General features: G+C 34.4%; 1 protein-coding gene and 1 long non-coding RNA gene across 2 annotated transcripts in view; one reads left to right on the forward strand and one right to left on the reverse strand.

The window, feature by feature from the left end:
• LOC311616494 overlaps nucleotides 1-25798 on the reverse strand; it is a 41765-nt gene that overhangs the window by 15832 nt on the left and 135 nt on the right. The gene's annotated exons all lie outside the window — the stretch shown is intronic.
• ANKRD13C (ankyrin repeat domain 13C) overlaps nucleotides 1-25798 on the forward strand; it is a 56021-nt gene that overhangs the window by 1183 nt on the left and 29040 nt on the right. Inside the window, exons 2-6 of the mRNA XM_084871868.1 lie at nucleotides 11202-11243; nucleotides 14828-14932; nucleotides 15894-15979; nucleotides 16762-16807; nucleotides 23363-23429. Of these exons, the coding sequence (XP_084727994.1) occupies nucleotides 11202-11243; nucleotides 14828-14932; nucleotides 15894-15979; nucleotides 16762-16807; nucleotides 23363-23429 (346 nt within the window). The remainder of the gene's footprint in view (nucleotides 1-11201; nucleotides 11244-14827; nucleotides 14933-15893; nucleotides 15980-16761; nucleotides 16808-23362; nucleotides 23430-25798) is intronic.

Here is a 25798-nt window from a genome sequence, read left to right on the forward strand (position 1 = left end):
CAGCTCGCCCTCCGGGCCAAATGCCCGGCAGTCAGGACGGGTTCGGGAAGAGCATGCCAGTGGTCAGGGGGTTGGTTGGTGCTTGCGGGTGCAAAGGAATGTTTCCTCCTCGCCCACTTCAAAGTTTCCCGCAAGGAACCGTTTTGTTTGTCTTTGAGACAGGCCTTGAGTGTGTGTGTGTGTTGATTCTTGACGATAAGAGTCTTTAACGGTGCCTCTCATCCGTCCTGGCTTTCTTCCCCTCTCTGTTTACGGAATTGTGTTTTCCTTCTTTCATCTCCCACCTTGGAGGGGGGGTGGTGTGGAGGGGGTGTCTTGATTTTGGATTCAGATAGTGTCCACTTAACCTCCATTACCTAGGGACAGATCCCAACGTGATTGCAACTGGTTGTGATCTGTACCTGCCAGGTGGTGGTTTCTCTCTTGTTGTTGTTTTTAATGCTTTTAGGAAAATGTGATACAAAGTGTCTAATTTTCGCATTTAAGATGGAATGCTAAGTGCCTTGATATTTTGAAAGCCACACAGTTTACATTTGTTGACATCTGATACCTAGCGTAAGTAAAGTGACTTCTGAGTAGGTAACATTGTGTTGGAGTAGAGCTTTGAATGTTTTGCTTGTTTTAGATAGGCAATTGCTGATAGTAACATTTCATCTTGATGACTGACTAGAAATAGTTCTGTGGTTTTTCATAGTAACTTCATCACAGCCTATATGACAGAATGTAGAATCATTTGTTATTCAAGGACTTTATTTCAACTTTTTGCCTTACTTTAACTCAGCTGATTTTTTTTTTATTCTTTAGTTCTAAAAACAATGATTGAGTTGACCTCTAGTCAACAGTAAATTAATGAAAACCAATGTAAACATTGATATTTTCAACATTTCATAGGCCATTTAAACTGGGTAGTTGGCAAGTGATGTTGATAGCTTTGCTTTTAACTGAGCATGACTATTGCATACATTCAGTTAGGATACACTGAACTCTGTGCTCCAAATAATATATAACACATTGATGAAATACTTGCCTGTGGAATAAGCTCCTTTAATTCCATTGGATTCTAGGCTTATCCAAAATTAGGGCAGAAATTGAGGTGAAGTAAGATTTCTGTTGATTGTATAATTTTCTAACAATTGCTCTTGTATTCTGAATTTAGTGATATTGTAATAATACCACTACTTGTCATTTATCATAAATCAAATCCCCCCAAAAGCACCCAGTTTTTCATTCCTACATTTACTTATTTTACTATTGTTGCAACAAGTATAATATTGTTTGTTGTTGATGGTAATATATTTTAACTTTTCTTGGAAAGAATGTTGGTGGGAAAAATGTTGTAGTTTCTGATTATTAGTCAATTATTAAGAGGTTTCTCATATTTGGTCTTCATAGTAGCTACGTTTTACTTTATGGTCATTGTCATTGGAAGAAAAGTCCCTGAAAACATAAAAGATTCCTTCTGAGAGTTCATAACGTTTCAAATAAGAGCTATGTGAATATAAGTAGTATAGTATGGTATGTTAGAACTGATTTTCTTGATTGATCGCAAATGGTACTGAATTGCAGGATTATTGGGCTTCCATATTCTATAACGCAACATTTAGAAGTTGGTTTGCTAAAATACAAATTCTATTCAAAGTAATGGAAATCCTAAATACTCCTAAGTTCTTGTCCCTAGCCCACTGAAATTCACTTTTTTAAGTTGCCTTGATATATCAAATGTTTGCATTGTATTTAGGTACCATTATTTTGTTGATATTTCTGGTGAATGTAACCAGTGGCTCGCATACCTGTGGAAAGTGTAATTATTTTTCCCCCTTCAATATGTATTTTCATGTCCTGCAGTAGAGTCTCCTAAGAAGAGTAGTTTATATTTTGTTATTTATGTGCTTCGTTTTTAGCAACCTGGATACTTTATTTAGATTTTTAGAATATTTTTCATTTCACATTACAAAAGATAAATGCTTTTTAAGTCATCCAAACAGAAACAAGCTATGTATTATATTTGGATTGTTGTAACATGATAAGTGCATAGCAGAATCATATACTCATACCAGTGCATAGCAGAACCATACAATCATACCACACCATATCATATAGTTTTATATTCACTGTAGAGATGCCTTCTACAACATTATGATAGTGGTCATCATCATAGATACAATTTAATGAGTGTTTCAGCACTGTACTAAATATTTATACACATTATCAGATTTAATTCTCACAATTACTTTGCAAAGCAGATGTTTTTATCCTTATTTTAAAGGAAGGTTTTCCTAAAGTTTCATACTTAGGATAAGTTGCAAAAAGGAGAAGTGAATATCAAAGCCCATGATCAACCTCTTTGTAAATATTTCTATTGATCAGGACCCACTATATTGCAAAGAAGTTAATTTTAATGTGTATGTGGCAGTTTATAGCCAAGTGCTTTAATACATTATTTTCCCATTTAGTGGTTATAGTAGACTTGTAGAAAGATTTTGCATTGGAGAGCTCTCATAGTTTTTCAGAGCCCAAATCTCTTGCTTGTTCTGCATCTTTTTTTATTTAAATGGGCTACCTGGTTCACTTGATAGTCCTTTAGATATTTGACAAGAGCTATCATGTTCTTATCTTCAGGTAAACATTCCTAACTTCTGTATCCATTCTTCATATAACATCATTTATAAAATTCTTAGTATGGTCCCTGAAACACATAGTACATACTAAGTGCGTGTTAAATAAGTGAAAATCTTAAACATCTTCTCTCAGTGAAACTCTGGTTTTTAAATTCTTCCTTCTTTATTGTTGAATTGAATAGGAAGGAAAAAGGAAAAATAGAGTTTTTTCTTTTGTGGTGAAATGTTGGTTGAATATGAGTTGCTTTTTTTGAGCCATCAATTATTATTATTATTTTTATATATTTTATTCTTTTTTTTTTTTTTTAAAGAGAGGAAGGGAGAGGGATAGAGAGCTAGAAACATCAATGAGAGAGAAATGTCGATTAGCTGCGTCTTGCACACCTCCTACTGGGGATGTGCTCAAAACCAAGGTACATGCCCTTGACTGGAATCAAACCTATGACCTTTCAGTCCTCAGGCTGATGCTCTATCCACTGAGCCAAACCAGTTAGGGTGTCATCAATTATTTTGAGGTCTACTGCATTTGGATCCAAACAAATCTCTTGAAATTTAAGTTAAATTATATATATACTATGTTCAAATATACCAAGTGATGTGACTCATTGTATGTTTAGTAACAACTGTTTTTGGAATGGGTAAAAGATCCATTACATTACATGTACACAGATTTATTAAACTTTATATATTTGTTCTATCTTTTCTCTTTAGCATAGAATTAAAAGTATATTTTTTATATTGACTATTAAGATTTTTCTGAATCACTTTTAGCTAATGGTAGTTAAACAAACCATCATGTTTTTACCTCTTCACCTTTAGAATTGAGAATGCTTGTGAAGCATATCGAAGACTTTTTTTTTTTTTACACCAAGCAACCTCTATGGCTGCTGCCTTTTAGATCTCGAAGACTTTCTTGATTTTGAGTGCACTTCCTATTTGTTAAACATGTAATTTTAATTTACTTACATATCCTTAGAAGTTAAGCACCTTCTCTTGGCCATTTAGTCAGAAGCTTTTAGGTGTCAGAAAGATGAAAGTCATTGATAAGTAAATTGCTCACACTAGTCTTTTCTAGATTGTGAACAATTTCTGATCTATTATGAGAGATTTGGCAGTTTCTGCTGCCTTTAATTACATTGCCTGGCATGTGACAAGCCATCCTCTCTATATACAGTTAATTTTTATTTTTACTGAGTTGTAGTGTAATCCTGAAGTGATTGTAGATTTCAAATTTAAGTTAAAATTCAATTTAGAGTGTTTCTAAATGCAGGTAACTCATTGAAGTGATAAGGAAATAATTAACATGTGTTATATCTCTGCCTGGTAGTCCACAGATGTCTTCAATAAGGGATTTTGAAACATTTTAATTTTGAAAAATTAAAAAATGTATGTTTGAGAATTGAGGCAATAGGATAATCTGTTTAGTGTTTGTAAGTTTTTTTCAATTCTGATTTATTCTCTAGAAATCTTTAAATTCCCTTTTGGTATTTTGCCACTAAAATCTTTTTGATAGGTGATGCAAGAGAATAATGCATACTATGTCTATATGAGAAGAAATGATTACAAAGCTAAACTGCATGACAAAAAAATAAAAAATAAAAGTCTTGAACTAAGCCTCAAGTGAACAATTTTAGCAGGAGGATTATAATGATGGCACATCTTTAAAAAAGAACACTGGTAGTTGTATATCTGTTCTCCTTTGTATGTATATATGTGTGTGTGTGTGTGTGTGTGTGTGTGTGTGTGTGTGTGTGTGTGTGTATAATTGAGAGAGGAAGGGAGAGGGAGAGAGAGATAGAAAACATCAATGAGAATCATTGATCGGCTGCCTCCTGCACGCCCCCTACTGGAGATGGAGCCCGCAACCCAGGCATGTGCCAATGATTTTTGGATCTATTGCTCTATCCACTGAGCCAAACCAGCTAGGGCTCTCCTCGTGTTTTGTAGTCTTTTCTGAACTTTGTTTTTGAAAGGCAGACCTTGTTTTCCCTTCAAATGGTTCTGGAGGCCCAAGATAATCCATTCAAGTGTTATATACTGTCGCTGGGGAAGAGGGTGATACGGTGGTGAAACCTGTAACTCTGCTGATCTATTGGGTTGATTCCGTTGATTATTTTTTTGTTTGTTAATCCTCACTTGAGGCTATTTTTCAATTGATTTCTAGAGAGAGTGGAAGAGAGGGGGAAAGACAGAGAGAAACATTAATGGGAGAGAGGCACATAGATTAGTTGCCTCCTACACACACCAGACTAGGGCTGGGGGTTGATTGAGCCTGCAACTGAGGAATGTGCCCTTGAACCCTTCAGTCCATAGGCTGACACTTTAACTTAACCACTGAGCCAAACCAGCTAGGGCCAGTTGATCTTAATGATGACTATATGAATATGACTTCCCATCTTTCACCTCTTCCCCCATGTGCATCTCCAACAGAGTAGGACTGCCCATGGGTTAAGTTTTTGAGATTTACACTTCACTTGAGATTTTATCTGATACTTGGATTTATATTGCATGTCAGTCTGCTATGAGGTTAGATTCATTTGACTCCTGTAAGTCATCTTAGTTTGCTTCTAGTGCATTTAGATTCTTGGTGGTAGATATCTATCAGGCATGTTAATGCATGCTTTCTCTTACTCAGCACTGTACTGAATTTTATAAAAGCATATGTGTAGTTTTGCATATCCTCTTATGCATATATATCATTGGGTTGGCTTTCTTGTGGATACCTGCTTTGTCTGGGGGCGAAATGTTTCTTGGAGAGTAAAAACCGATTTTAACACTATGCTAATGGTTCTTTAACATTTTTTTTCTTATCTTTGTTCATTTATTAATTTTTTCTTTGTTACTTCATGTAACAGATACATATTGAGTTCACAATGTGTGATAAACAGTGTTTTAGGTCTGGTTTACAGCAGTGAACTAAAAGTTCCTGGTCTCCTGCTTACATTTTAAAAGGGGAAAGGTAAATAATTGATTGACAAACTAATACATATATGGTAATGACAAATATAGAGTAAAATAAAGCAGGATGAAGCGTGTAGAGAGGATGAGGGGAGGTAGTAATTATTTCACTGAAGTCGGGTTCCGCGAAGACATCAATGATAAAAGAAATTTAGGCAGTTATCTAAAGAAAGTTAGAGAACACATCTGGCAGAACAACAGAGTTTCAGGCAGATGCAAAGAAAATTCCCTGTTTAAGGAATAGGAAGGCCAGTGTGGTTGGGACAAGGAGTAGAGTGATAAGAGAGGAGACTTGAGAGGTGACAGGGAGGAACTTTTGTAGACCATTGTTAAAGATTTGGGCTTTTATTTGAGCAACATAGGAAGCCACTCTAGGATTTTGAACAGAGGAGTAACACTGATTTTAAAAGGCTCACTCTGGCTGCTCTCTGAAGCAAAAACTAGGGGACACAAGGCTCAATTTATCATGCTATGTTAATAAGGAAGGGTAGCTATGGAAATATTGAGAAGGGAGGAATTGAAGATGGGTTGGATGTAATATGCTCATAGATGAGTATATAGTATAGTACCATTTATGAGAGAAAATACAAAAATTCTCTTATTGCTTGCTTGGATGGGACTTGAAAGTGTCTGTGGAAGCTAGAGCTCTGTTGGTTCTAGTACTTGTAATTTCCTGCTTTGCTTCCTAGATAGGGGGCACATCAAGTCAAAACTATTTTTGTAATAATACACAGTCATAGCTTGCCTTTCTCACTGTGCTGGCAGTTTTGCTCATGATATAAAAGCAGTGGTGAATAAATATTTGGAACCATAACATGAATCAGGGCACCAAACCTGCCAGTAGACATTGTATTATTCACTGCCATGTATTTGCAGTTTTAATTTAAAAAGCATTTTTCTTAATGTCTTTGATGAAGTTGAAATGATTAATTTTTATTGTCTTAATCTCAAGTACATATCTTTTTAATATTTTTTGACATAATATGGATGATGCATGATGTTGTTCTGCATACTGAAGAGAAAATAGGAGAAACAGTTCTGCAGTTTTTTGAGTTGTAAGCCACTGACTTTCGTCATGGAACCCCATTTTTACTTGGAAAAAAAAAAAGCCAGTTTACAAACTATGGTTATTCCAATTTTGATATTTGGCACACGTTTTCTGGAAATTGAATGAAGTGAGCTTGTAACTTCAAGGAAAACAATTGACAGTATTGCCAGTGGAAAAAACATCAAACTTTGAAATGAAAATTAGTATTTGGAAAAAGTTTCACTCTAAGTTTGATAATTTCCTGATACTTAAAGACTGTACTAGTCATTACCAAAAGTGAATTTTTTTGATTTTATATAGTGAAATGAGTTAATATTTAGAAGATCTGTGTAACTCGGTCAATATTTTTCAGATGATCAAAATTATGTATCAGTAAAAGATCTATTAGTTCATTTTTTGTTGTGAAAAATGTGATTATTTTTTTCATAAAAAAATTATATAAACATAATGGATTTTTGTCCTTTTAATATTAATAAATGAAAATATAAAATGTTAAATTTAATTTCTAATCTGGTAAAAATTGGTAGATTTCTAAAAGACTTTTGGCATCTTCAATAATTCTTAAGAGATTAAAAGGGTCTAGAAAAAAAAGTGTCTAGCAACCAAAATATTTTAAAACTGTTAGTGTAGTAAAAGGAATAAGGATCTTAGAGTCATGACTCCCACAATTTCTAGATATGTAATTTTAGAAAATTACTTAACTGTTATTAGCTTGATTTTTCTTACCTGTAAAGTAATATTTGTCTCACAGGGTATGGAGCAAATTAAATAAGATAACATATATAAAGTATATAGCATTGCATTGGGCAAATATAATAGATGAGCCAGAAATGCTAGCCATCCTATTTAATAAGATGGTAATATGCAAATTGACCATCACTCCAACACACAAGATGGCCGGCAGTTGTGGGTGATTAGGCCTGCAGGGGAGAGCAGTTCAGTTTTGTTTACTAGGTTAGAACCAAGGCATCCAATTACAGATTTAAAAATTTCATTGTGAAAACTTCACAGAGAAGGCTATTTTAAGTTTTGATTTTTTTTGTGTAACTAGCTTAAGCAGCAGGTAGAGGACTTAAAAATAGAATAATAAATGAAAGTGACTAGAACATTTGAGCCCTTGTTACATGATACATTTGGTCAGTAAAGTAAATGGCGGTGTTGGTTGGCTAGGTGAAGATGATGTTGATCATTTGCATTTAAAATATTGAAATCACAGCGTGATATTTGGCATCCTTAATTGTAGTATGTATTTCTGATTATGTTCTTAACTGTAAATTGAGAGAGATTGGATTATTGAACTCAGTCATTTTTGTTCATGAATTTTTTTGGAAATGTGATTGATTTGGTTTTGAAATGAGAAGTTTCATTTATAACTTCAGTAGATATTTATATTTTTAACTTTGCATCTAGATGTTCTTGGGTGGTTTAAGGAAACAGAGTAATTATCTAGCTACCCAGTTATCCTCCTGGGCAGTAACTGGTGTTATTTTCTTATTTTCTTTTCCAGTTACCATTTACAGCATGCTATTATTTATTTGTTTGTTTGTTTGTTTGTTTATTTTTCCTTTAAGATAGAGAAGTGAAGAAAGGTAACTGTTACTGCCTTTTCTATAGGTAGGACAAAAATGAATATTCAGAAATTTGTATTTGACCCCTAGACTTCTTGGAGTTTCAGGTTTTCTAATTTTTCTATTTGGGAATCTCATGGATATATTAAAATATACTTGTCCAAAATGGAGTTATCATTTTCACCTCACACCTGGCCAGTCTTTTAGTAAATCACGTTAAGTATCCAGTTGCTTAAACTTCCGTCATTGGGATTATTCTTTTTCTCATCCCATTTTTCTACCCATACACATCAATCATCAAGTTACTTTATTTTTTAAAAATATATTTCTTTATTGATTTCAGAGAGGAAGGGAGAAGGAGAGATATATATAGAAGCATCAATGATGAGAGAGAATCATTGATCAGCTGCCTCCCTCGAGCCCCCTACTGGGGATTGAGCCCGAAACCCAGGCATGTGCCCTTGGCCGAAATCGAACCCAGGACCCTTCAGTCCACAGGCTGACGCTCTAGCCACTGAGCCAAGCCAGTTAGGGCAACAAGTTATTTTATTTATTTATTTATTTATTTATTTATTTATTTATTTATTTATTTTTTAAAATTTGTTTTATTGATTTTTTACAGAGAGGGAGAGAGATAGAGAGCCAGAAACGTCGATGAGAGAGAAACATCGACCAGCCGCCTCCTGCACATACTGGGGATGTGCCCGCAGCCAATGTACATGCCCCTGACCGGAATCGAACCCGGGACCCTTCAGTCCGCAGACCGAGGCTCTACCGCTGAGCCAAACCGGTTTCGGCAATTTTAAATCAGTCTATTTTCTGTCTCCATTCCCACCACTTGAGACCAACCAATTTTTATCTTTTCCCTGGAATACTGCACCAGACTCATAACTAGTTTCTCTATGCCTTTCTATATGGTAACAAGTATAATCTTAAAATTTATTTGTATCAGGTCATGTCCCTGCTCAAGATCCTTTAATGTCTTCACTTAAAAGTATGTTCATATTTCTTATCATAGTTACAGAGCTCTGCGTGATTTGGTTGTTGCCTGCTTCTCTTATATTATCTTGTACAAAAAATCTTTTTTTTCTATGTTCTGGCCCTGTTTTCTTTCAGTTCCTTGAGTATTCTAGATTACTTTGGCCTCTGGAATACTTTTCATTCTTTGATTTCTTCGTTTCTACTTATCTTTTAGATCTCATTTAATTGATTTTTAGATAGGAAAGGAGAGATAAAAATTGATGAGAGTGTAAAACATCAGTTAGCTGCCTCCTGCAGGCCCCTAACTAGGGATCAAGCCTGAAACCTGGGCATGTGGCCTGTCCTGGGCCACAGAATACTTTTTCATTGGACTTGTTTTTATTCTTACTCATATAAATATTTCTAACATTATGGCCTAGCATTTTGAAAAGATAGCTAGATCACCCTAAAGGGTAGCTTGTCACATCTTGGAGGGATTGAAGTTTCTCTTTGGAAAATAGCTTATACCAGTGACTTTTGGTAGTCATGTCTTTTCTGGGACATGCTTCAATGTTTGCTTACTAACAGTTATATCATAGTGGTTTCGCTATTAACCTAGATTAAGTTCTGAGGTGTGAAAACTGGGGAGTGTATTGTCTAATCACTAATGGAGGTTTGTACGTCAAATTTTTATTTCTGAAAACCATAATGTGAATTGTATTCCAAAGTCTGCCATTAAAAAAATGTATTTATTTTATCTAATGACTAAGACTAAGATACTTACTATAACCCAGCTTGTTTTTTGGTAAAATTTCTTATAGATACAATTTAAATTTAGTGAACTTTATTTAGGTCTTGTAAATTTTACATGAAATACAATCTTGCTCTATTTGCCATGTTATTCTGGCTTTATTGATTAAGAGAGGTGTATTTGTGTGTGTGTGTGTGTGTATTTTAATTATCTTTGTAGGTTTTGTTTAGCTATGAGATTAGGGTAGATCATATGCAGATGTCTTAGAAAATGTAATCAAGTTTTTTTTTATTCTGTACATGATTTCTTCAATCATGTGTAGTTTTATTAGAAAAAAATTGTTCATGTAGCAACTTCTATAAAAATGCTAATATCTGAAATTAATATGCATAAACTTTAATTAGTAACTTTATTTTAAAATGTTACTATAGTTTTGATTTCTTCTATTATCAAGAAGTCTTTAGGCTGAATGATTTGGGAAATCATTTTGAAATTAAATTAGTCATTCTATAACATCAACTCTAGGATGTAGTCTGAACTCAATAGCATAGCCTACAGGTTCTCATTGATTTGTCTTTTGCTATTATTTCCCATTTCATTATTTGCTATTCTCCTGCATGTTTTTTACTCACACTAATTGTAAACTTTTTTTGTGTATTTCCCAAAACTGTTCTTGCATTTGAATGGAAGACTAGTCAGTGTTGCTTTCTTTTCTTACAAATTTCTAATCCCTTCTTCAAGACTTTTTTTCCACTGTGGTCTATCTTGAATATTTAAGTCTCTGCACAGGCAAAATTAGGTGCTCTACCTTGTGTTCTATTATCATGCTACACTCCCTTCTATTCTACTAAAAAATATAACAGTGATTTACTTTCATATTGGTTTCTAATAGAATTTTGACAACTTGAGGATGGGATTGGATCTTGCTGGTATTTATCTCCAAGAATGAGTTTATAATAAGTATTTAAGTTGTTTGCTGGAATGAGCAAAGAATAATACGACAGATAAATTAGCCGCAAAGGAAGCTCTAATTTGTTTAGAGAAGAAATCCCTACAGCAAAATGGGTACTTTTTGGAGAGAGGTGAGGGTGGGCTGTCAAAGGGAAGAGGAGTTGGCTGTATTATGTGTGGAAACCTTAACATCTTCTGACTTTGAATTTGCTATATAAACAAGATCATTTGCAATCACATTTACTTTGCTTAAAATCTGTCAGGGAATTTATGAAGGAGATGAAACTACTTCTAAATACACACTTTCTTATGTTTTTATACTAATTTAACTTTTTATTTTATTTTAGGAAACACTCCTTTACATCTTGCTGTGATGTTAGGAAATAAAGGTTAGTAAATATATATATATTTTTAATCTTTAACTTCACTAATGTATAGTCAGTTTTAAATTTTCCATATGAATTTTTTCTTTTTAGATTTAAAAAATTAACCTGATTATTTTATTTGCTAATTGAGGTTAGGATTCATTATATGAAAAATAAATACTTTCCATTAGTGGAAATCTTATATTAACCTTTATGCCTTTTGAAATTATGTGTTTTTGTTTTTACTTGGTTATTTTGTCAAGCAAGTATTTATAATTTTAGGAGACTCTTATATATTAAGGTTTATGCATTATTGTAATACCTAAAATATTCTAAGAGTTTTATAATCTTTAATGTGGACTTTTATATTAAAAACTCCTAAGTCTAGCTTTTTGTATATGATTGTAAAAATTTAATGCTTGTTTATTTTTTAATTAAGAAAACAACATGTAGACAAGGTGATTTAATTGATTTTAGAGAGAGGAAGAGAGAGGGAGAGAGAGATAGAAACAGAGAGAAACATTCGTTGGAGCCTACAGGATTGAGCCTGCAGTTGGGCATGTGCTCTGATGAGGAATCGAAATGCGGAGATGGATGAAATTGTGAGAGGGATGTCCTACTGGGATCGGGCCTAAATGGACAGACATCCCTCGAGGGGTCCCAGATTGGAGAAGGTCAGGCTGGTCTGAGGGACACACATCCCCATGCATGAATTTCATGCACCGTGCCTCTAGTATATATATAAAGAGCCAGCGACCAGAACGCCATAACAACCATAACGACCGTATTGACCAGCCGCTATGACAACTGACCCGATCGGGTATGGGCCTGGCCAGCCAACTTCCTGCAGCCCCTTCCCACCCTGCCACACCCCAGATCGGCACTTCCCACCCCGATCAGGGGAAGGGCTGGCCAGCCAACTGCCTGCAACCCCTCCCCCAGGCCGGTCCTCAATGGGCCCCCACCACCCCATCCCCATGGCCTCTCCCTCCCCCCCCCATCAGCTCTGCTCTCGATTGGCCCTTCCACTCAGATCAGGGGCCCTCCCCTGCAGGATTGAGGATTGATCACCTCCAACTGCCCTCCCCTGCTGGCCATCTTGTGGTGGCCATCTTGTGTCCACATGGGGGCAGTCATCTTTGACCACATGGGGGTAGCCATCTTGTGTGTTGGAGTGATGGTCATTTTGCATATTTTCCTTTTATTAGATATGTTTAGATAGGATAGAGGCCTGGTGCACAGGTGGGGGCTGGCTGGTTTGCCCTGAAGGGTGTCCCGGATCAGTGTGGGGGCTGCTTGGGAGAGGGGCCTGTGGTGGTTAGAAGCCGGCCATGCCCTCTCGGCGACCCAAGTGGAAGCCCTGGTATCTGATTTATTTATCTTCTATAATTAAAACTTTGTAGCCTTGAGCGGAGGCCAGGGCAGGCCAGGGCTATGGGAAGTTTGGCTTCCTCTGTTGCCAGGGGCAACTCAAGCCTCCTGCTCTCTCCAGCTCTGTGGCTGCCGCCATTTTTGTTGGCATTTATTTATCTTCTATAATTGAAACTTCAGCCTAGAGCGGAGGCCAGGGCCGGCAAGAGCAGGTGGGAAGCTTGGCTTCCTCTGTTGCTTGGGAAACCCAAGCCTCTTGCTCACTCCATGGCTGGTTGGGTTAATTTGCATACTCGCTCTTCATTGGCTGGTGGGTATGGCTTGAGGGCATAGTGGAGATACCGTCAATTTGCATGTTTCTCTTTTATTAGTGTAGATATGTGTGTATGTGTCTAAACACACACTCATATATGTAGTTTTTTAGTTATTTCTTTTTAAAAATTGGATCATAATATAGTTCTGCATTTTCATTTAGCAGTACAATGTGGATATTCCACGTTGAATGTATTTTTTGTTTTGTTTTATTGATTGTTTTACAGAGAGGAAGAGAGAGGGATAGAGAGCTAGAAACATCGATAAGAGAGAATCATCGATCAGCTGCCTCTTGCACACCCCCTACTGGGGATGTGCCCGCAACCAAGGTACATGCCCTTGATCGGAATCGAACCCGGGACCTTTCAGTTCAGGCCGACGCTCTATCTACTGATCCAAACCTGTTTCGGCGGATATTCCACATTGAGATAGCTTAAATTTATTCCTTTAAAATCATTTTTACATTTCTTTTTTTAACACTTTATTATGAAAACTTTCAAATATATGTGAAAGATTATCACAGTGAGCATTGAAATAATCTCCATCTAGGTTCAGTAATTGTTAATATTTTATCATATTTATATTATCTTTCTCTTTAAGCAGTTTATATGTATTACTGTTGCTATACCATTTGAAAATTAGATGTAGAGATAATGACATTTTACCACCAACTACTTTAGCATGCATTCTAAGTCATTTTCCAATATAGCCATGATATTGTTATCACACCTAAGAAAATTAATATTATTGTAATATCTGATATCTAATTCAGATTTGATTTTTTTTTCAGTTTAAAAATGTCTTTTATAGATGTTTTTTATCAAACCAAGGAACATTTGAGGCTTACTCATTGCATTTGGCTGATATGTCTCTTTATCTTAATCTGGAAAAATTTGCCCAGCTTTTTCTTCCTCCCGTGTACCTATTAAGAAGTCTTGCCTAAGTAATTTGTAGTCTGTACCCCCATCTCGGATTTATTTAACTATTTTCTCATGATATTATTTAACTTTTTCTTTGTTTTCAGTCTCTCCTAAAAATAGAAAATTAACTATAGAGGCTTAATTAGATTCGGGTTAAACATTTCTGGAAAGCATGCTGCATAGGTGATGTTATGAACTTTTTTTTTCTTTTGGATCAGGAGAGGGGCCTGGGAAGTGGAGAGGGTTTGGGGAGATGAGGGGAAGGAGCCAGAAGAAGGGGCACTGGGGCTCTGGGAAGGGGCCTAGGGAGTTCTATGAACTTTATTATGTGATATCACTTTGGGAAACACTTAATGTCTAGTACCTTACTATTAATGCCACCAAGTTTGTTCACTTGTTTAAGAGATGAAATAAATAATGAGCTTTTCATATGATATATTATAATCAAATCTTTTTTGTTTGATGTAAATTACTCTTGAGGTTCTTGGGTTATCTTTTAGAGTAGAAAACACTTTCAAAATACTCTTGAGAACAATTATTAAGAAACAATTCTTCCACTGCAGAGAGATCCAAAATATTTTTAGAATGGATACTTCGTGAATCTGAGGATCTGAAATAACCTGGTTAAAATACATAGAAATTATTACTTTAAAAAATATTTTTATTGATTTCAAAGAGGAAATGAGAGGGAGAGAGAGATAAGAACATCAATGATGAGAGAATCATTGAATGGCTGCCTCCTATACTCTCCGCACTGGAGATTGAACCCACAACCTGGCCATGTGCCCTGACCAGAAATGGAACTGTGACCTCCTGGTTCACAGGTTGATGCTCAACCACTGACTGGGAGATACATAGGAATTAAACATTTAACTCTCCACTGTGCATTATTTATTTTATAGTTTTGTTTTCTATTAATTTGGTTTCTTGAATTTTTATGTGAGTTTTCTATTGAGCTTCTAAAAATTACATGATGTTTGATATTATTACCGCTTTATGTTTCAGAATGTGCCCATTTACTTTTGGCTCACAATGCTCCAGTAAAAGTGAAAAATGCTCAGGGATGGAGCCCACTGGCGGAAGCCATCAGCTATGGAGATAGACAGATGAGTAAGCAATATAAATTACTGTTGTTATATAATCTAAAAATATGCAGTGATGCATTTGAAATATTTTTCATTTAGCATAACTTTCCATGCTCTGAAAAGTATGTAGTTATTTATAAGCTTATATATGGAACTTGAACATTGGATGATACATAAAAATAATTGAGGAATTATGTTTAAAAGTATTTTTTCTCTTCTTACAGCATTCTGCCCTATTCTTCGTTGTTGTTTCTTTATACATTTTTTTAAATTTTTAGTCTTCACCTGAAGGGCAGATAAAGTAATAAGCAATTTATATTGAGGCTTAACAGTAACTATATAGTAGATTTTATTTCATTCTTATTTGACAAATGAAAAAAAAGAAACTTATGTTTGGGAAAATTTTATAACTTGTTCAAATTTATACACAGCTACTGGTAATACGTTGTAAAGCTGAGGTTTGCACTTTAATGCAGTGTTTATATTTGAATCTCTTAACTATTAAGTAAATACTAAGGAGGTCTTCAGGTTTTAGATTCAGAAGTTATTGTTAAAGATAGAATAGGATTAATTTCTGTTTTTTTTTTTTCTGTATTAGTATTATGTGAAAATACAATCTCTACTGAAAATTTGAACAGATATAAGTACCTGGAAACAGTTGTAGATACTTATGTTTTTAGAAAAGTGGTATCCAGAGGGTTTTTGAAATCTGCTAACTGAGATCACTTAGATCAGTATTACAACGGATATTGCATTATCTGATTGAGATTGGTAAATCTTGGCTCAGTCAGGTAAATTCATACAGATAATTTAAAACGAGGAAAACTAGTGTGAATAATAATAGCCTTACTAAACTTATTTACTAACTACATCTCTCAATATATCTGTATAAGAGTCAGTGAAATAAAATTTTATTTGTGAAATAATACTTTTTAGTATGGTGCAATCTATTTTAAATTAAAAATTTTTTTAAATTTAAATTTTAGTTACTGCTCTTTTAAGGAAGCTTAAACAGCAATCCAGGGAAAGTGTTGAAGAAAAACGACCTCGATTATTAAAAGCCCTGAAAGAGGTAGGCTATTTTTTTTGTTGCTGATTTTGTATTCAAAGAATAATTGTAAGTGTGATTTTAAGCATTTTAAAAAATACAGTCTAATTTTTCACTAATTATTAAGGGTCAAGAAATGGTAAAAATCCTGCTTAAGTTAAGTAATAATAACATAACAAAATACTCTGATTATGATGTAAAAATATACTCTTATGGGAAGCACCATTCACTTTGAACTAGGAAAATAAAAAAAGTATCATTGCTTTCTTAGATGAGCGCTCTAAGAAAAAAGAGCTGGGTCATAGTTAATGGCAATATTTTTTCTTTGTCCTTTGGGTTAGAAGATTTCTAAGAGCTGCAGCCCCTGCTCTTAGCAGGACAGTTTGCATTTTCCTTACATAATTCTTTTTGTGTCCTCCTCTTGATGGTAAGAGCTGGGGGTACTGGCACAGAAAGAGAGGTTTATTTTCTGATATTTTCTTCTGGATTTTTGATGCCTAAAAGAAATGTGGAAGAAAGATGATGATTAAGTCTTTCCTTAGCTATGCCTTTTTTTTTTTTTTTTTTCGAGCTCTGAAGACACAATTTTTTTTTAAGAATATTTGATTATACTAATTTCTTTAACAGTTATTGTAATGTTTTATTTTAAATAATGGACATTTTATTTTTCTCTAAACATTGAAATTTTCTATTTTTTGTCTATAGACCTTAAATGATAACAGATTTTTAAAAAGCAAAATATTAATTAGATAATAACAGCTATTAATTAAGGTGCATTTAGTAATTATTCATATTTTATTTTCTAGCTAGGTGACTTTTATCTAGAACTTCACTGGGATTTTCAAAGTTGGGGTAAGAGTGTGCTATATTTTACTATAAAATACGTACACACGCAGAATTGCAAATGTAAAAATAACTATTGTACATATTTGTTAACATAAGAAATTTGATACTTGCCCCAGGATAATTAATATTTTCCATTAATTATCTTGTAATAAACTGAAGTGGTTGTAAAGCACTGAAGTGCTATTTCATTATCTCAACCTGATTAGTAATTTTTATAATTTTTACTTTAAGATTAAAAATGCGTTTCATTTTTAAACAATGAAATGCAGGTTTAAATTTTAAGTACTTTTAGGAATGTTCAGAGGTAGAGAGTACAATTATGAGATTATTAGATTACTGAATTAAAGGAAGTTTGATATAGTACTTGGATCCCTGGATGTGCAGAATTTGGTTAACCTTTTGATTTGGATATTTTATCAACTTTCAATCATTTTTGCCACTTTTCCTATATACTTTTTGGCTACTATCTTTTTCCATTTTAAATATATTTTGGTTGATTTCAGAGAGAAAGGGAGAGGAAGAGAGAGACTGAAACATCAATGATGAGAGAATCATTGATTGGCTGCTCCTGCACGCCCCCTACTGGGGATCAAACCCGAAATCCGGCTTGTACCCTTGACTGGAATTGGGACCCTTCAGTTTGTAGGCCAATGCTCTATCCACTGAGCCAGACGGCTAGGGCTATAGCCACTATCTTAACACACTGTTTGGTTGCACACTGTTTTTATTATTTATGAAAGACCTTAATTCCAAGATATTTTGCAGTTATTTATTTTACCTTAGTAAGTTTCTCTTTTCCCCTTTGTTTAAATAGGAAGCTTGTTTCTAGTGACCTTTACTAACTAAACAACTGCCAAAACAACTAAATTTTGTTTTAAAATTTTAAACTAATGTAATGTTTATATATGGGCTTACATTTTTTAAAGCATCTGAATTAATTTTATGATATAAAGATATATAAATGCTCTATGATACTTGCCCCCAAAATAATTGTAAAAATAAATCATAAAATAATTATAAATAAATTAGATATTTACAAATATGGAAATCACTGTTAATGTTTCATACTAATGCTTCGAAATCTTTTTTTAATGTTTACAAATGTGTGAGTGTGGGCGCACAAATATATGCTTAGCATTCTTTTCTTAAAATATATTATTATTGATTTCAGAGAGGAAGGAAGAGGGAGAGAGAGAAACATCAATGATGAGAAAGAATTATTGATTGGTGGCTTCCTGCACATCCCCCACTGTGTATGCAGCCCACAACCTGGGCATGTACCCCGATCCCAATGGAACCGTGACCTCCTGGTCAATGCACAACCACTGAGCCACACCAGCTGGGCCTGAGCATTTAAAAAAAAATATATATATATATATATGTGTGTGTGTGTGTGTGTGTGTGTGTGTGTGTGTGTATATATATATATATATATATATATATATATATTATTAATTTTTTACAGAGAGGAAGAGAGAGGGATAGAGAGTTAGAAACATGGATGAGAGAGAATCATCGATCAGCTGCCTCCTGCACCCACCATTCCCCCCACTGGGGATGTGTCCGCAACCATGGTACATGCCCTTGACCGGAATTGAACCTGAGACCCTTCAGTCCGCAGGCCAACACTCTATCCACCGAGCCAAACCGGTTTCGGTGAGCATTCTTTTTTTAATGGGAATCATACTATGTATGATTATGCAATTTGTCATTCTTATTTAATATATCACAGGCATCCTACCATGTTAGTTCATGAGAAAGTACTTCATTTATTTTAACAGCCACATGATACTTTATAGTATGGATGATTAAGGTTTTCCTAATGTTTTAAATCTCTAAATATAAAGATTTAATTCCTAAATAAAATTAGTTCTTTTTATTTATTTTTAATTTTTTATTTTTATATATTTTATTGATTTTTTACAGAGAGGAAGAGAGAGAGAGAGAGAGAGAGAGAGAGAGAGAGAGAGAGAGAGAGAGAAAGAGAGAAAGAGAGAGAGAGAAAGAGAGACAGAAACATTGATGAGCGTCATCGATCAGCTGCCTCTTGCACGCCCCCTACTGGGGATGTGCCGCAACCAAGGTACATGCCCTTGACCGGAATCGAACCCGGGACCCTTCAGTCCGCAGGCTGACGCTCTATCCACTGAGCCCAATCGGTTTCGGCAAAATTAGTTCTTTTTAAAATTGTTACAACTCTACCTATCAGGCTAGTTTTGGCTTCATCAAAGTCACACATGATTTTGTTATTCTGATAGGCCTATCTTGTCTTTATGCTTTATATATCATTCAGAAGTCCTGGTGTTCTAGACCACTGAGAGGAAAAGAGGTTTGTAGTGGCTTTGAATAATAAAAGAGCTCCAAGTCAAATTGGTCTAAAGTTAAAGTACATTTTTTTCACTCTGTTTTTTATTATGATATTTTATTGAGACCCCATCTTCCTTTATGATCTTAAACTAAGGGTTTCCTTTGAGTATAATGTTCTTTAACTGATTATCTTAGTAATATTAGTGGTTTAAATTCTAAAATAGTCCATTTATCTTGCTGAGCAAAATGTTTTAAAATATTTTGAAATTGACAGTTCAATTATATGAAGAAATAGAAATGGGTGTAATCACTCCTGAAAGTGTACATACATCTATAGTTACAAACACATTATAAATGTTGTATAATCAAATTCATGATGCAACCCTGGAGGTACTTGTTGAAAGTATCGTGTGGTTTTTTTTTTTTTTGAGAACTTGACTTTGACACAAAAAAGTCAGCACATCTGTTCATTGCTGATAAAGGATTTTTCTGATTTTGTGTGAAAACTAGCTCCTGATGGTTAGATGTCATATGTAATTCTAAAAACTAAAACTCATTGGCTAGATTTAGCTTAGATACTTTGGACTTAAAAACACGTGATAATTTAAAAAATATATATATTTTATTGATTTTTTACAGAGAGAAGGTAGAGGGATAGAGAGAAACATCCATGAGAGAGAAACATCAATCAGCTGCCTCTTGCACACCCCCTATTGGGGATGTGCCCCCAACCAAGGTACATACCCTTAACTGGAATCGAACCTGGGACCCTTCAGTCTGCAGGCTGACGCTGTATCCACTGAGCCAAACCGGTCAGGGCTGGATAATTTTTATTATTAGATTCAGTTATCAAATTTTATTCTAGAATTTAGGCACGTTTCTCCTCACCCCCCCCCCCCCCCAAAAAAAAAGGCAACCCAGAAGTAAGGGGGAATCTAAGAAATATTGAGATCCCAGACTAAGTTTATTTTAGAAGAAGTGGAGCATGCAAACTCTACTGTTTCCTATGCTGTCATATTCAGTGTTTGGCTGAAAATAGCCGCAGACTTGGTTAAAGTGGGGATAATAATTGCCCCATCTTTTGCAAATTTTTGTTTTGTTGTGAATGAAATGTAATCACGTTTTTGAAGGAAGCCCTGTATATATTGTAAAATGTTAAATAATTTACAGTATCATAATCACTACTTCAAAACTAGGATTATGCATATAATATGTTTCAAGAGAAAAACTGATAATTTTAAAAAGTTTCTTTATCTCATTACCTACAGAATATCCATTCTACCATATATATTTGGGGTTGTTATTTGCATATTATGAATGAAAAACATTAGGCTTAGAGATGCTAAAATCAGGAAGTAAGTGATAGCAAAAACAAAATTTAAATGTAGAGACTCTTCATTTTTCAGTTCAGTGAATTATGCTACCTTTGGAATGGCATGTTAGACTCTCATTATATTGAGCTAACTGAAAATATAGAGTTTAATTGTTCAGTTTATGCGGGAAAGGAAAAAGTCATCACAGAATTGGGAAAATATAAATTAGTCTATTTTTGGAATGCATTTCATAGGAGAAATCTTTTTTGTTGATACTATTCCCTCTTTCCTTTCATTTTGTAGGAAAGGAAATCCCAAATCCCCAAGCTTTTTTCTTATCCTGATTTTTTATTTTACATAAATATATTTAACATCTTTAAATACTCTTCAATTATTTTCAATCGCTACAAATATAATCCATCATTTTTCTTGTTTTATATTTAAGTGACTTTCATATTTTCTGCGTTAGATTATTTTCTTGAGATTTATTTATGAAATAATATTTGAATTATGCTTATGAAAAATTACTTCTAAGCGTTTTATTTTCTTTTTGCATTCATTTCTGCCTCTTCTAATTTTTCTAAATTTGTTTTTGTGGATTTCTATCTATTTCAAAAGATGTAATAGATAAGGTTAAATTAATTTTGAATGCTATCTTCTGATCATTTAGTTCATGCTACATCAAATACGTGACAGGAAAGCTAGATCTCAATGAGCATGAAAGAAGAGCTTTGGCCGTTTATATAAATTTACACTACTATTGCTTTTCTCAACTTCGGTTGTTTTATACAGGGATTTTTTTTTTTTAATCAGAAAATGATTTCTTATATATTTTGACTAGGGTAACTGTTAGTTGGTATTCCATTCTCTTTGGGGGCAGTAAACTTTTCTTATTTTTGTATAGTAAAATGTCTAGAAAACAGCCTTCATTGCTGGAAATCATTTTAGATTCAGTAACCTCTCACGATTTTAAAAAGACATTGATATATTAAGTGTACCTTTAGTGGTTAGAAAATATTGATACTTCTGAAAAAGCTAACTAAAAAACTAGTCTTTAATTTTCTCTGAAGTTTTTGTTTCTTTCTAACACAGGTTGACTTAGCACCCATTTTAAACACGGAATTTTAAAAAAATACATCTGTAGCCCAGCCGGTGTGGCTCAGTTAGTTGTTCAGTGTCGATCCAGGAACTAAGAGATCAGGATTCGATTCCCGTTCAGGGCACATGCCTGAGTTGTGGGCTCAATCCCAGTAGGGGGTGTGCAAGAGGCAGCCGATCAATGATTTTTCTCATCCATGTTTCTAGCTCTATCCCTTTCCCTTCCTCTCTCTCTCTATATATATATGTGTGTGTGTGTGTGTGTGTGTGTGTGTGTATGTATGTGTATGTATGTATATGTATATATAAATATATGTGTAAGATATCTATCTGTCTATATATATACATGCACACAGACATACACATCTGATATGATCTTACTTTCAGGAATTTTTACCTTCACATTTTTTTCTTTATTGATATGTGGTAATTATAACCTGTTACACAGATTTATTCATCCATACAATAACTCCTATTTCCCCAAAGTGTGGCAGATAATAACTAATAAAAAGCTATAAAAAGATAGCTGTGATATGAATGTGAGCAACCTGGAATATAGACATCTATAAATAAACAGTATCATTTCATTTTATAGATTTTGAAACTGAGGTTCTGTGTGATTAAGTAACCAAAGTCACATGGGATTCAAACTCAAATTCAATTATTTAGCTTTAAAAATGACTTTTTCTGTTACGCACTTTTCTATCATCTATCTATCTATCTATCTATCTATCTATCTATCTATCTATCTATCTATCTATCTATCTATTTATCAGAAGCCTGGTGCATGAAAACTCGTACATGCACGAGCCTGGTGCATGAAAAGGGTGTCCCTCAGCCCGGCCTGTGTCCTCTCCCAGTCCAGGAGCCCTCAGGGGATATCCAACTGGCAGGCCTAAGCTGCAGTCTGTGTGAGGCCACCAGCAGGCAATCAGGGGACGGCATAGGTGGCTAGTGGCTGGCCCCACCCCCCATTGCACCACTGCTGCCAGTGGCCACCCTCTGCGGGAAGCGACCCCGAGGATAGTGAGTGGCTGCCCCCGCCCTGAATCACCCTGCCACTGCTGCTGCCACCCCCACCCCTACCCCATTGCCATCCCTTCCCTCTGCCCACTGGCATGCATCTTGGCTGGTCTGGAGACACCTGCCCACCAGTCCTGCCCCCCACCCTCCAGTCGTTCAGTTGATTTGTATATTATGCTTTTATTATATATTTACTTATAATAAAAGCATAATATGCAAATTTATTTATTTTAAAATATATTTTTATTGGTTACAGAGAGGAAGGGAAAGGGAGAAAGATAGGAACATCAGTGATAAAAGTCAATCATTGATTGGCTGCCTCCTGCACGCATCCCACTGGGGATCAAGCCTGCAACTCAGGCATGTGCCCTGACAGAGCATCAAACTGTGACCTTCTGGTTTATAGGTCAGTGTTCAACTGCTGAGCCACACCAACCGGGCTATTTTCTCCTATTTAATTACATTATATTTAAAGGATCAAAAAGGCTTCAGGTCCATAAGTCACCCATTCAGGAGGGCTTAGTTACCAAAGGGCATAGTTTTCTCATCTATAATAATATCCTACAATATGTACCCATGAGGAACATTTTATCAACTTTGCTACTGATGGTGGGCAGAGGTGGTGGTGGGGAATGTAGTGAACTATACAGCAAATACAATTAAATGATAGATACTTGAATTTGCTCAGAATTGCTTTACATATTATTTTAAGTGGGAAAATACCATTTTAAAAGAAATTTTTATAATTTTGATTAATTCCTAAAATGTTCAGATTATTCTTCTAATTAATTTTTACCTCTTTTTTTTAAAAAAAATATAGTGCCTTTACTTTCCCGAATTCTGCCTTCCGATGCATGTAAAATATACAAACAAGGTATCAATATCAGGTAAGGTGATTTGATTTTTTTTCCTGAGTAATAGAAAATTGAGATTTAGAGGAAGCTTTCCCCCTACCCCTGTAGTAATAGCTTACATTAGGATGTAGTATTTTTATAACTTAAATATGCTGTATATAAAGTCACAACATTTTATCTCATTTGAGACATACTATATACAGATAATCAAAGGTATCAACTCTTGACTAAAACAAAGGTATTATTCTTATTCAACTACAGAATATCTAGAAGGCAAACAGTGAAGAACATGATGTAATACTAAGAAGATGTAAGATGGTCATCTCCTTGATCCTGGCTTTTTAAGGAATAAGGGACACATAAGTAGAAGACCTAACTCTTGTCCTTCTTTCCCTACTCTTATACCCTTCTGTTCCCAATGTTCCCATCCATGAATCCATTCATCTATTCAGTCATTTATCTATTCTAGTGAACTCTTTAAGACTAAATTTAATATTCTTCTGTTTCCTTTTAAAACTTAAGATTGATGATTGGATCATGTGGAAAATATTTATTTTACTCATTTCAGAATTTTACTTTTATCATTCCTTATATCTTTAGCTTTATATTTTAATGTAGGTATATTTGTAAATTAAGTAAATGAAAGTTATATATATTGCTAGTGAAAATGCCAATTTATATATATGTATTTTAGTATATTTATAAATTATATATACATATATATAATATTGCATATATATATTTATACATATCCAGAATATTAATTTGTAAGGGATTAGGACTGGAAATGTCTTAAAATATTATTTCATGTAAACTGTTTGTTTTATAGATGAGAAAGTGAAGTGATTTTTACAGGAGTACTTTGCAAATTAGTAGCCGAGCCAGGACCTCCAAGTTCCTGTCAGTTCCTACCGTGTCACAAGGCAGAAATTTAAAAAAACTAACTGTATAAAATTCATTATGCAATATGTTGAATTCTAGTGGAAGAAATAACCTTTAGTTGGAAGTAAGTTCTAGGGTAATTATTCTCAAGCAGTAGAATTAGATTAAAGTAGAAGTTTCTGGATTTTTTTTTTTTAAAAATAACCTTCAGAAGTTTCTAATTATGAAAGTGCTCATGTACATTAAGTTCATGGTAATTATAGAAACCTTGGAAATTACAGAAAAGTATACAAGAGAAACTAGGAAGGGATTTGATAATGATATAGGTTTAATTCAGCAGCCCATTGTTAATAGTATATTATGGATTCATAAAAAATGATTCATCAATTTTAAAATGTTTAATATAGGCACTTGCCAAAGGTAGTAGATAATTTTGGAGAATAGTATTTTCTTCCATGTGCTATACTAAAAAAAAGAGTTTTAGTTTTGTTTGATTTTTAGAAATAGGAAGAAAAGGAGGAACATTCTCTTTAAAAAATTATATATATGATTTTTGGCAGTAAATTTTATTATGACTATTATATAATAAATATAGATTTAAAAAAACCAAACACTAAATGGTTAAAATGGAGACATGAGAATAGGAGCCTGAGGGAGAATCATTGTTATAGAAATGTAGGTTATGAGGAAACTATTTTAATGTAGTCAGACACTCAGACCTAGGGCTTACCAGCAGCTGAGGAAGAAGGAGAAATATGATCGGTTCTAAAGCTCTCATTTCTAAACAAAGTTTACCACATTAATGGAAAGGCTGGATTTTAGGAAGTTTGGCAAAGTTTTATTGCATATATGACAATAATTGACTTCTAAAAAATAAGTTAACATTAAATAAAAACTTTCAAATTTAAATGTCAAAAGACTTAGTTTTTTAAAACATCACTTCAAATGAAGCTGAATTTTAACTGTATCAAAGAAATCTTTTTTTTAAAAATATATTTTATTGATTTTTCACAGAGAGGAAGAGAGAGGGATAGAGAGTTAGAAACATCGATGAGAGAGAATCATCGATCAGCTGCCTCTTGCACTCCCCCTACTGGGGATGTGCCTGCAATGAAGGTACATGCCCTTGCCTGGAATCGAACCCGGGACGTTTCAGTCCGCAGGCCAACACTCTATCCACTGAGCCAAACCGGTCCCGGCTCAAAGAGATCTTTAAAGTTTACTCATACCTCATAACAGGCATCTGATCATGTAAAATATCTTTGGTTTCAAGGATAGATGAAATACTTTAGTAGAAATAGGAAAGTGTGAGCAGCTTTATTATTGTGAAACCTAAAACATTTTCACTATTAATTTTAATAATTTGAGTGATCTGTACCCATTGACTGAAATGATCATTGCAAACTTTGCCCCATTTCAGGCTTTTCCTGTCTCAAGAGAAGGCTCTATTTCTTTTTTCAGTGCTATTTGGCATTTTTCCTTCCTGCTAGGGAACGCCGGGCAGCACCCAGCACTCTTCT

This window comes from Pipistrellus hanaki (assembly GCF_964339955.1).
Source record: "Pipistrellus hanaki genome assembly, chromosome: 2".
Lineage (NCBI taxonomy): Eukaryota > Metazoa > Chordata > Mammalia > Chiroptera > Vespertilionidae > Pipistrellus > Pipistrellus hanaki.